The sequence below is a fragment of the Sciurus carolinensis genome, chromosome 9 (genome assembly GCF_902686445.1).
Source record: "Sciurus carolinensis chromosome 9, mSciCar1.2, whole genome shotgun sequence".
Classification (NCBI taxonomy): Eukaryota; Metazoa; Chordata; class Mammalia; order Rodentia; family Sciuridae; genus Sciurus; species Sciurus carolinensis.
The window spans coordinates 67,701,182-67,714,918 of NC_062221.1; the positions used below are offsets into that span (position 1 = coordinate 67,701,182).

At 35.6% G+C, this 13,737-nt stretch overlaps 1 protein-coding gene across 3 annotated transcripts in view; it reads right to left on the bottom strand.

Annotated features, from left to right (window-relative positions):
• Positions 1-13,737, bottom strand: part of Iqcg (IQ motif containing G) — a 50,219-nt gene that overhangs the window by 29,289 nt on the left and 7,193 nt on the right. For all 3 annotated transcript variants that reach the window (XM_047565019.1, XM_047565020.1, XM_047565021.1), the window contains exons 4-6: positions 12,203-12,411; positions 9,060-9,188; positions 3,058-3,139 (exon numbers count right to left, since the gene is read on the bottom strand). In XM_047565019.1, coding sequence (XP_047420975.1) covers positions 3,058-3,139; positions 9,060-9,188; positions 12,203-12,411 — 420 coding nt within the window. The remainder of the gene's footprint in view (positions 1-3,057; positions 3,140-9,059; positions 9,189-12,202; positions 12,412-13,737) is intronic.

The following is a 13,737-nucleotide window of genomic DNA, read 5'->3' on the forward strand; positions in this document are numbered from 1 at the left end:
TAACATCTCGTACTTGATTCTAACACACAACATATATGTAATTACTTTTTTCTAAGTCTTTTTATGAATACAGAATGTATTTTAAAAGTGTGAAAAATAAGTGTACATCTCAACTATCATAAGGTTGAACTCCACGTAACAACTTGCCAGGATAATAAACAGGATTGACATAAGCCCCTCAACCCATGCCCTTTCTCAATCACTACCTTCTCCCTCTTCCCCCAAAGTACCAAATATCCTTAATTTTATGGTAATTTTCTTTAAAATTTAAAATCTAACCATTTACCTCTAAACAATATAGTTAAGATTTTTTGCACCTTTTAAAAATAAAATAAGACAGTATGTCTTTTGTATGTCTTTTTTAGAACTAGACAAATTTGTTTCATGTAAGGTTTATGATGTGGTAGCTACAGATCATTTATTTTAACTTAAGTTTAGTATTCCATTATATGAATATGCCAAAAGGTATGATAACCATTTGGTTGTTTCCATTTATAACTATCACAAATAATGCTGTATTGATTGTTTCTGCACATGATTTTTCACATACACATTCTATTGAGTGAACTGCTGGCTCATAAGATATGCTTATCTTTTATTTTTAAAAGGTGCTTTTCCAGCATAGTAGTACCAACATAAATGCTCAGCTTTAGTACTAGAATGCCCATCATTCCACATAGCCAGCATTTAGAGTTTTAAATTATTCATCCTAATGAAAATATAACTGTGTCTTCATGTGGTTTCAATTTGCATTTCCCTAATGACAACTGAGGCCGAACACACTTTTATATGTTTACTAGATCCTTGGACATCCTCTTTTTGAAGTGCGCATTTACTCTCTTGGCTTGTTTTCCCATTAGGTATCTATCCCATTCTCATTAATTTGTAGGAGTTCTCCATATATTCTGGATACAAGCCGTTTCCTGGTTATGTGTTGATTATATAAATATTATGTAAATGGTTGTATACATACTTTATCCCACATTGAAGATTTCTCTCTCTCTCCCTTTCCCCTCATCTCTACATTTTCTCTGTGGTACTAGGGATTAAAACCAGAGATTCACACATGCCAGAATGTGCTCTAAACCCTCTCTTTCCCTCTCTTAATAGTGTCTTTTGATGAACAGAAATTTTTAATTTTTAATGTAGTCAAATTTACCAACCTTTTCCTTTGCAATATGTACCACTGGTGGCCTGTTTAAGAAATCTTTCCCTATCCAAAGTCAAGATGGTAGTCTTCTATAATAACTAGAAATTTGTTGCTTTATCCTCACACATTTTGATCTATACTGTAATGGTTAATCTGAATTGTCAATTTAATTGGATTAAGAATTGCTAAAGATTAAGAGGCTTCTGGGTGTGTCAGTGAGGGTGTATCTAGAAATGACTGGCACGGGGGACAGCAAACTGAAATGGAGACCCTCCCTAAGCATGGGCAGCACCATCCAAAAGGATGGTGGCTTGAATGGAATAAAAAGTTGAAAGAACAAGAAGCAGCAGCAGATGCAAGCTCAATTCTTCTTGAATGGGTTCTTGATTGTTGCTGCAAATTGTCTGAAGATATCAGACTCTCACTCCTTCATTCTTCCAAAGAAAGGTACATTCTTCCTTAATTTTATGGTAATTTTCCTTAAAATTTAAAATCTAACCATTTACCTCTAAACAACATAGTTAACTTTTTTGCACGTTTTTAAAAAATGAAATCAGACAGTATGTCTTTTGTATGTCTTTTTTAGGACTAGACTAATTTGTTTCACTCTGCCAGTGATTCTCAGGGAGTTTCCAGAAGCCTTTGGTCTCAGTCTAGGGTAGCACCATTGGTCTCTCTTATTCTGAGGTTTCAGCCTCTTGGACTGTGCAGCTACTGGTTCCTCCAGCTCAGCAGCCTGCAGATGGCCACTATGGACTATCCAGCTTCTGGTTGTGTAAGCCAACCTAATAAATCCCCTTTTTATAATCATACTTTCTGCTGATTCTGTTCCTCTGGAGAACCCTGACTAATATGAAATTGATTTTTGTGTATGGTATCAGTTCAGAGGAAAGTCTAATTTCTTTACATACAGGTATGCAATTTCTTCAGCATTGTGTATTAAAAATACCATCTGCCGCTGTACTGTTTACCATCTTGTCACTAATCTGTCATGGTTTTCTTTATATTCTGTTTCACTACTCTATTTGTTAATTCTTGCACTGATATATGCTGTTTTTTTGTTATTGGTTCTTTTTAGTATATATGCTATTTTAATTAGTGTAGCTGTATGATAATTCTAAAAATTCAAGAAAGTAAGTCCTTCTGCCTTGTTCTTCTTCAATATTGTTGACTACTTTTACACCCTAGCGTTACTTTTTTTTCTTTCTTTCTTTCTTTTTTCTTTTTTTTCCTCGCTACTGAGAACTGAACCCAGGGGTGCTTTGCCACTGAACTACGTGACCAGCCCTTTCTATTTATTTATTTATTTATTTATTTATTTTTGAGACAGGTTCTCACTAAGTGTTTAAGTCCTTACTACATTGATGAGGCTGGTCTTGAACTTGTGATCCTCCTGCCTTTTGCCTCCTGAGTTGCTGGGATTACAGGCATGTGACACCATGTCCAGCTCTAGCCTGAGCATTTCTATATAAATTTTAGGATCACTTTATCAAGTTTCTAAAAAAAAAAAACAAATGAAAAATAACAAGAAATAAGATAAACTCTAGTCAGGATTCTTTAATCTGTAGACTGATTTTGAAAGAATTGACATCTTTCTAATTTTGACTCTTCTAACCTATAAACATAAGGATTTTTGTTTTGATTGAAACCAAAGCACTCTACCACTGAGCTCCATAGCTAGTGTTTTTTAATTTTTATTTTCAGACAAGTTCTCACTAAGTTGCTGAGGATCTCACCTTCAACTTGCAATCCTCCTGCCTTAGCCTCCCCAGTTGCTGGGATTACAGGTGTGTACCACTGCACCTGGTTCCCAAAATTTAATCTTTAAGTTCCCTGGAAATTGCTTAACACCCTCTCTGGTTTTGTATTTGCCAGGTACTTTTTCTATTTGTCCAGATAATTCTTACCTGTACTTCAGCTTGCCGTTCTTTTTTGACGTTAATTAACTGTTTTTGAAGGGATTTTATCTGTTTTCTTCCTTTTTCCTCCCTAGAACAAATAAGAACATTTTGCGTTTAGGGCAAACTTTAGTATGTACAAGGATCACCAGGACATTAAAAGCAGATTCCTCCAGAGAGTCTTACTGAGAGTCCTGGGATGAGGCCCTGGAAATTGCATCTCTAACAAGTTCAGGCAGTGCTACTAGTGCTTGTGCATGGAGCAAACTTTCATAAAACTTTTTTTAAAAGACAATGATTTTTTTTTATAAATTGGTAGATTTTCGGACTTGTCAGTGCTGTATTTAAAATAGTTGCTGCTGTAAAAAAATGAACAAGAGGAGGAAAAGGAAGAGAAAAAAGGAGGATCTCTTCTATTCTGAATACTTTAAATATATATTCTTATCTCAAAATAACCTTAGGAGATAGTCTAATGTTATCCCTATCTTTGCTGTGGTAGACACAAAAAGGTACATCACAGAACTTCCAAGAAATATGGGATAACATGAAAAGAGCAAATTTAAGATTTATTAGAATATACAAAGGCATAGAGATACAAACAAAAGGAATGCACAACATTTTCAATGACATATCAGAAAACTTCCCAAATCTAAAGAATGAAATGGAAAATCAACTACGAGAGACTTACAGGACCCCAAATATATAAAATTAAAGCAGACACGCACCAAACACATTATAATGGGAATGACATACATGCAGAATAAAGATAGAATTTTAAAGGTTTTGAGAGAAGAAAATCAAATCACATATGGGGGGAAAAAATTCCAATCTCAGCTGATTTTTCAAACCAGATCCTCAATGACAGGAGGTCTTGGAATACATACATCAAACTCTGAAAGAGAATGGATGCCAATCAAGAATTTTATATCCAGCAAAATTAAACTTCAGATTTGAAGATAAAATAAAACCTTCCAGGATGAACAAAAGTTAAAAGAATTCACAACTAGAAAGCCTGCACTACAGAACATTCTCAGCAAAATGTGAGGAGGAAAAGGAGGAAATTTTTTAAAACCATGAAAACCAGCAAAGGGAGGAACTACACTAAAGGTAAAGTCAAAGGAGAAACTAAGTCAAGTTAAAAACCAAAAATAAAACAAAATGATCAGAAATACAAATCATATTTCAATAATAACACTGAATGTTAATGGCCTAAACTCATCAATTGAAAGCAATAAATTGGCAGATTGAATTGAAAAAAAAAAAAAAAAAACTGACCCAATAATACACTGTCTTTAAGAGACTCACTTCCTAGGAAAAGATGTCCACAGACTGAAGGTGAAAGGTTGGGAAAAAACATATCACTCACATGGACTGCATAAACAAGCAGGGGTTTCCATCCTCATATTAGACAACATAGACTTCAAATCAAAGTTAGTCAGAAGGTATAAAGAAGGACATTTCATACCGCTTAAGGGAAGCATAAACCAACAGGACACAACAACTGTAAATACATATGCCCCAAACAATGGAGCATCTACATACATCAAACAAACCCTTCTCAATTTCAAAAATCAAATCGACCACAAGACAATAATACTGGGTAACTTTAACACACCTCTTTCACCATTGGATAGATCTTCCAAACAAAAACTAAACAAGAAACTATATGATTAGATAATACAATCAATGATTTAGACTTAATGGACATTATAAAGTATTTCATCCATCAATGAGCAAATACACTTTATTTTCAGAAGCACACGGATCCTTCTCTAAAACAGACCATATGTTAAGCCACAAAGCAACTCTCAGCAAATCATGAAATTCATTTGGAAAAATAAGAGACCCAGAATAGCCAAGGCAATCCTTAGTCAGAAGAGCGAAGCAGGAGGCATCACAATACCAGACCTTAAACTATACTACAGAGCAACAGTAACAAAATGGCATGGTATTGTTACCAAAATAGACATGTAGACCAATGGTACAAAATAGAAGACACAGAGACAAACCCGCATAAATAGTTATCTCATACTATACAAAGGTGCCAAAAATATACAGTGGAGAAAAGGTAGCTTATTCAACAAATGGTGCTGGGAAAACTTGAAATTCATATGTAAAGAGATAAAATTAAACCTCTATCTATCAACCTAAACAAAAATCAATTCAAAGGGGATCAAAGACTTAGGCACTAGAGCAGAGACCCTGTGCCTAATAGAAGAAAAAGTAGGCCCACATCTTTATCATGTTGGCTTAGAACCTGATTTCCTTAACAAGACCCCTAAAGTGCAAGAAGTAAAATCAAGAATCAATAATGGGATGGATTCAAACTAAAACGATTCTTCTAAGCAAAGGCGACAATCAATAACATGAAGAGAGAGCCCACACCTCAAATAGAGCACTAATTTCCAGGATATATAAAAATCTCAAAAAACTTAACACCAAAAAAACAAATAACCCAATCAATAAATGGACTAAGGAACTGAACAGACACTTCACAGAAGAAATACAATTGACCAACAAACATATGAAAAAATGCTCATCATCTCTTGCAATTATAGAAATTCAAATCAAAACTACTCCAGTCAGAATGGTACTTATCAAGAATACAAGCAATAATAAGTATCAGTGAGGATGTGGGGAAAAGGGTACACTCATACATTCTTGGCAGGACTGCACATTGGAAAGCAATATGGAGATTCCTAAGAAAACTTGGAGTGGAACGACCATTTGACCTAGCTATCCCACTCCTGAGTTTATACCCAAAGGACTTGAAATCAGCATACTAATCTAACTCCAATTAGAATGGCTGTTATCAAGAACACAAGCAAGAATAAATGTTGGTGTGGATGTGGGGAAAAAGCACATTCACACATTGCTGGTGGAGTTGCAAATTAATACAGTCACTCTGGAAAGCAGTATGGAGATTCCTCAGAAAGCTTGGAATGGACTCACCATTTGACCCAGCTATCCCACTCCTTGGTTTTTACCCAAAGGACTTAAAATCAGCATACTACAGTGATGCAGCCACATCAATGTTCATAGCAGCTCAATTCACAATAGCTAGATTATGGAACCAATCTAGATGCCCTTCAATTGACGAATAGATAAAGAAACTGTGGTATATATACACAATGGAATATTACTCAGCCATAAAGAAGAGTAAAGTTATGGTATTTGCCGGTAAATGGATGAAGTTGGAAAATATCATGCTAAGTGAAATAGGCTGAGCCCAAAAAACCAAAAGTTGAATGTTTTCTCTGATAAGTGCATGACAATGTATTAAGATGGGGGGTGGCAGGAGGTAGAGAAGAATGAAGGAACTTTGAATGGTGTAGAGGAAAAAGGGGTGGGAGGGGTTGGGGATGGAAAAACAGTAGAATGAAACAGACAGTATTACCCTATATATATGTATGATTACATGAATGGTGTGAATCTATGTTGTGTACAACCATAGAAATGAAAAGTTGTACCCCATTTGTGTATAATGAATCAAAATGTGTCTGTAAAAATAAAAAATATTTTAATTAAAAAAAAAAGAACAAGCCATAAAAAAAAAAAAAAACAGTATACTACAGTGACACAGTCACATCAATGTTGATAGCAGTTCAATTCACAATAGCTAAACTATGGAACCAACGTAGATGCCCTTCAACAGATGAATGGCTAAAGAAAATGCGGTATATATACACAATGGAATATGACTCAGCCTTAAAGAAGAATGAAATTATGGCATTTCCTGGTAAATGGATGGAACTAGAGAATATCATGCTAAGTGAAATAAGTCAGTCGCTAAAAACCAAAGGCTGAATGTTTTCTCTGATAAGTGGATGTTGATCCATAGTGGGGGGTGGGTAGGGAAGAATGAAGAAACTTTGGATTAAGCAGAGGGGAGTGAGGGGAGAGGTGGGACTGTGGAAGTGGGGAAGATGGTAGAATGAGACAGACATTATTACCCTATTACACATGTATGAATCTTTTTTTTGGGGGGGTCAGTGCTGAGGATTGAACCCAGGGCCTGTGCTTGCAAGGCAAGTACTCTACCAACTGAGCTATATCCCCAGTCCAAAAAAAAATTTTTTTAATAAAAAAATGAAAAAAAACTTCACAAAAAAAGAAGCAGCAATTCCTAAATACAACTTACTTAGTACTATCAAAGAATAAAATTTCAGTCAATTTAGTTTAAAGATCTAAATAGTTTTCACTATCATTTCAAAGTTGGGCAGCATCCCATCTATGAAACAGAAAAGCACTCCAGTGAGCTGAACAGAGGAGGTAGGTTTTATTTATTTGTTCATTTAGCATTTGATAGCATTTAATGAGCCTCCAGAGCTCTGTGTGGTTTCAAGCCACCAGGACACAGGCACCCCATAACATGCTTAATCATCTCCTCAGTTCTTGTGTTGAAGGATTTGGCCTTCACCATGGCAGTACATACCTATAATACTAATGACTTGGAAGACTGAAGCATAAAGATCACAAGTTCAAAGCCAACCTCAGCAATTTAATGAGACCAGGTCTCAAAATAAAAAGTAAAAAGGTCTTGGGATGTAACTCAGTGTTAAAGTGCCCCTGAGTTCAATACTCAATACCAAAAAAAAAAAAAAAAAAAAAAAAAAAAATGGGGAAGGGGCAGTATTGAATATATACTAACTTTTTTTTTGTCTCTATTCCCTAAACAATATATTATAATGACTAGGTATATAACATTTATTTTATATGTTATAATAAGTATTCTCATTCAAGATACATGAGAGAATGTGCATTGGTTATATGTAAATATAGGTCATTTCATACAATGAACTTAAGCAACCACAGTTGCTGGAACCAAGCACAGTCCTGGAACCAAGTCCTTGCAGATACTGAGGTATATGGACTCTAGAAAGAGAATTTTACTGGAGTCCCAAAGAACTTAAATGTGTGATTTTTTTTTTTTTTTTTTTTTTTTTGGAGGAGGGTGCTGGGAATTGAATCCAAGGAATCACACATGCTTAGCATGTGCTCTACCATTGAACTATACCCCCAGTGTTGTGTGGAATATTCTCAAAGCATAAAAATCTTTGGTACAAGTTGAAAGTTTCTGTAAAAGAAAACTTCTCTTGATATGCACTTGCTTTTTGTTTGTTTGTTTGTTTTCTGGTGCTTGGGATCAAACCCAGGGCTATGCACATTAGTCAAGTGCTCTACCATGGAGCTATGCCATAGATCTAGCATGAACTTGTTATTAATCAAGGATTTTCAGTGAATTCAGTCTCAGGCACAGTGGTGCATGCTTGTGATTTCAGAGACTTGGGAGGTTGAAACAGGAGGATTGGAAGTTTGAGACCAGCCTGGCCAATTTAGCAAGACCTTGTCTGAAAATAAAAAGTAAAGGGCTGAGGATGTAGCTCAGTGGTAGTTGTAAAAAAAAAACCTCTGGATTTAATAAAATAAATAAATAAATAAAGGGTTAAGAATGTAGTTCAAGGGGCTGGGGATGTAGCTCAGCTGGTAGAGTGCTTGCCTAGCATGCACAGGCCCTGGGTTCAGTCCCCAGCCCCACTAAAAAAAAAAAAAAAAAAAAAAAAGAACGTAGTTCAATGGCAGAGCACTCCCAGTTTCAATCACACACACATATGCACAGAGAGAGAGAGATTACTATAAGAGGAAGAATATCTTTGATTTATCGTAGATTCAGATAACTAAGATTCACTAAGAAATTTGAATTATTGTCCCAGATAAGCTAGGAATAGAACCCAAATTTCTCACTTTCAATTATTCAGTTATATCTTCCCTGGAAAGCATATACTTGGTTTGTTTTAAAAATCAAGAACTTCTAAATGGGGTTTGGTAGGCACACTTGCAATCCCTGCTATTCAGGAGGCTGAGGCAGGACTACACTTGAACACAGGCATATGACACCAGTCTGCACAGTATAGCAAGACCCCATATAAAAATAACAAATAAATAGATAGATAGATAGATAGATAGATAAATAAATAAATAAAAGCAAAGAAACATAACATTACTTTCACCTGGCAATGACATCATAGAAATGCATTTTGTTTTCCCTTTCTTTGCTCAAGGTTTGCAGGAGAGTTGTGAAAGTGCCTGAATCTTCTAACTCCTGCATGGTATTTTCAATCACATCACTGAAAAACATCCTAAAAAGAGAAACAGAAAAAAGTTAATCAGATATATTTCCCTACCTTCACAAAGGGTTATGGAAATCATACAAGTTGAAAACCAGAAAGAACATCCTAAATTGGGATTATCCCAGGAACTCAATAATAGTTTAGCACTGGAAAGTTTATTAATGGAACACACCAGATTACTAAAGACTACAGGAGAAAAACCATATAATCATCTCAATAGACACAGAAAAGGCATCTACCAAAATTAAATACCCACTCATCATTTTAAAAGACACAACAAAAATAATAAACTCCATTGGGTACAGTGGTGAATGCCTATAACCCCAGTTACTCAGGAGGCTGTGGCAGGAGGATTCCAAGTTTGAAGTCAGCCTGTTCATTTAGTGAGACCCTGTCTCAAAATAAATAAAGAGAGCTGGGGATGTAGCTCAGAGATTGAACAGTTGCGTTCAAGCACTAGTACAGCAAATAAAACAAAAACAAAAACAAGAAACTCCACAAACTATAAACAAATGATAACTTCCTTAACCTGAAAATGTTTACAGGACCAAGCACCAACAGCAAATGTTGGATGAACTGTCTGATACTGTGTGCATAACATTTTAGAACATGTAAAACTACTTGTATTATTTAAAGAAAACTCACACATGCATACTAAAACAAAATGCTAGAGAATAATAAACACCAAATTCAAAAGAGTGTTTACCTTTGGGAAAAAGTAAGAGGAGGAAGATGGGAAGTTTTTGTTGCATCTGAAATATATTTCTTTAAAAATAGCAAAGCAAACATGCTAAAATTATAACATTTGGTGGTTCCATACATAAGATTTATTATTTCTTACTTTACACTTTTCTGTACATTTAAAATATTTCATAATTTTGAAAAAGTTACTTTAAAATTTTTTTAAAGAGCTAATCAAACCCTCACATTTTAGAGAGGAGAAAATCTAGGTCAGTAAGGTTAAATGACTTGCCCAAGGTCACATAACTAGCTTGAGAAAGATACAGCACCACGTAACCTAGGTTTCTAGTCTCCCAGTCCATTGTTCTTTATACTATCTTCTAAGTGAGAAATTTTAAGAATGTTATTAGGGCTGGGCATATAGCTCAATGAAAAAGCACTTGCATACAGGCACTGGGTTCAATACTGTAAAGAGAGAGAGAGAGAGAAAGAGAGAAATAAAAACTCCTGTCTAATGTTTTCATACTGAGTTGGCTAGAACTATACTTACTATTTTATTAACAATAGGTCACACAAAAAGATTCAATTGCTATATTAAAAAAATAGCTCCCAGTACTACACACCAAAAAAGAAAAGAACTATACAGAAGTAAGAAATTAAAACATAAGAATTTGAGCAACAAGATCTCTATGTAGTAGGTTAAGATAAAACAATTTAAAAACTCTTAATTTGATGTGATAAGATAATAAGCATAAAAACACTAGAACAAGTTTCTAGTATATAGAAACTTGCTACAAATTCCCACTTGAAATTCATGAACTACTGTAGTTTTCATGCCTTTGATATTTTATTTTCACTTTGACTCTAGGTAACAGAGATATACATTTCATGATTACGTATCACTCTAGGTTTCATAATTGGAATTCTTAAGGGACAATTTGCCTAAAAATAATCTGAGGTTGGTATTTTGCATCTCTCAGGAAAATATATAAACCATCACAGTAAGAATGAAAAGAACATTAAACAGATTAGGTAGTTCATAAGCAGGATACCTTTCTGTTATATGTGCAACAGTAGGTCAGACTGATTTTTAGCAAAGAGTCATTATCCTTATTTAGGGTCTAATGCAGAGATTGCAAAACTTTTTCTGCAAAGGGAAAAAGAATAAATATTTTTGGCTTTGTCAGCCATAAGATCTCTTTTACAACTACTCAACTCTTGGATTATAGCATGAAAGCAGCCCTCGACACTGTTTAAACAAATGGTCAATGTTGTATTCTAATAAAACTTCTCAAAAACATACTTCCAGGTTGAATTTAGTTAGTGACTCTGGGTAAATGCAGTAAGCTTTCATTTACCAAAAGTCTTTTACCATACAACAAAAAAACTAAATAATAATAGAAATTGAGACCACTTTTAAGAATCCTCAGGATTAGCCCAGTGTGGTGGTATATGCAGTGTCACACACCTGTAATACCAGAGGCTTGGGAGACTGAGGCAGGAGGATCAAGAGTTCAAAGCCAGCCTCAGACACTTAACAAGGCTCTAAGCAATTTAGCAAGGGCTGGGAATGTGACTTAGTGATTGAGCGCCCCTGGGTTCAATCCCTGGTACCAAAAGAAAAAAAGAAAAAGAAATCCTCAGGAATAAAACATGATTTTTGGAATTCGGTTAATTTGATTGTGGTTATTTCTTATTAATACATAAAGCATCATAGTAGCTACCAGTCTGTATTAGGCACTAGGCTAACACCTCTTTGGGGGGCAAGGGGGTAACCTGGGTTTGAATCCAGGGGCACATAACCACTGAGTTTCATCCCCAGCCCTTTTTATTCTTTATTTTGAGACAGGGCCTCACTAGGTTGCTTAGGGCCTCGCTAAATTGCTGAAGCTGACTTTGAACTTGAGATCCTCCTGCCTCAGCCTCCCAAGTCACTGAGATTATAGGCTTGCACCTCCAAGCCTGGCCAAAGGCCTTATTTTTAATCCTTACATTAATGTTGTAAGGTAGCTACCATTATCCTTTTGGTGGGGGTGCTGGGCATGGACCCCAGGGCCTTGTACATGTTAAACATATGCTCTACCACTGAGAAATACCCCCAACCCTATTGTCATTTTTAAAAATTGGAAACAAAGGCTCAATAACTTCCCCAAGATAAAATAGCCACCATGCTTTCAACTGTAACACATTGCCTCCAGGCAGTCTTCAGACAATCCTATTATCAGCGATCACTTCAAATATAATAACTAACTCTAAGGCAACACAGCAATCAACCACCCTTGCATTCATATTCTTATTTATGTATAGATGCATAATTATAATTCCAAATATGCTCTCCTTACCTATCAATCTGAATTTTCTTCAGTGTCTCTGTAGTTATTATGGATTGCATTGTAGGTTTTTTAAAGGCAAGATCCTGCATTCTGTTAAACTCCATGGAAAATGGGCCTCCTTGCCGGATTTCTGGCAATGTGGGTTTTTCTTTAGGTGAGACTGGAGTAGATATTTTGCTTGTAGAGACCGGCAGAGATTTTTCTAGGTTACTGATAGTCTAACAATAAATTAGGTTAAGAAAGATTTTTTTTTTTAATGAAGAGACAATGCTCTAAGACAGCCTCTATCTATATTTTTTAACCTTATTTTCTCCCACTTGTATGCTATGATCCAAAAAAATGTTCCCTCTTCTTTAGTCACATCAAGTCCACATATCCTGTTGTTTTGGGTCTTCCTGCTTTCACATAATATTTGCTGTATATTATGCTTCCTGCTTTCACATAATATTTGCTGGATATTCACGTAATATCCACAACTTACCAGCTGGTAAACCGTAAGACTCTAATCAAAGGTAAAGTTTAGGCTGGGTGTAGTGGTGCACTCAGGTAATCCAAGCGCCCCCAGAGGCTGAGGCTAGAGGATCGCAAGTTTGAAACCAGCCTCTGCAAAATCTCCAGTACCCGCCACCCCCCAAAAAAGGTAAAGTTTGGGGCTGAAAGTGCAGTTCAGTGGAAGAGCACACCCTTAATATATACAAGGCCCTGAGTTCAATCTCCAGCACAAGCAGACACACACACACACACACACACACACACACACACACACACACACACAGTTCTTTATGAAATATGGGCTCAGAGAAATGCAGTTGGTCAAGCAGGGATTGAAATTGTAATCCAAAAATAAACTTTTCCTCCTATAAGTTGTTCTTGTCAGATATTTTGGTCATAGAGACTAAAAGCTGATGTGTACAGAAAAGCCAAAATAATTTATTTTTCAAACCCAATCTCAAATAGTAAGGGGCAATAGGAACAGCATGTTTTCTTTTAATTGATGATTCTTACTTAATCTGTGGCTAAAAACTTGAGCTACTGAGAGTGACGACAATTTTAGACTGTAAGCCAGACTTGGTTTCCCTGGCTGTATTCCTTACTAAACCATATTGACCTAGTTAAATAGGTAACTATTTAACATATCTGTGCCTTCATTTCCCACTGGCAAAATGGATGATTTTTAATATTTTATATTTTGTCTAATGAGGACAAGAAAAAATGTAAAGCTCAGGAATTTCCCTAATCATTATATCTCTATTTTTATACTTGACCATCTGGAAAAGGAAGCAAATATGTCACAAGGTCCAATTTATTGATTCCTGGAAATAAATATGACTTTTTAGAAGAGAACTTAAACTAGCTAATCCATTTAGTCCATTCACTAATTTTTTTTTTTTTTTTTTTTTGGTACTGAGTATTGAACCCAGGGGCCCTTAAACACTGAGCCACATCTCTCCAATTCTTTTTAAAATTTTTAATTTTGAGACAGTCTTGCTAAGTTGCGTAGGGTTGTACTCAGTTGCTGGCGATGACTTTGAACTTGTGATCCA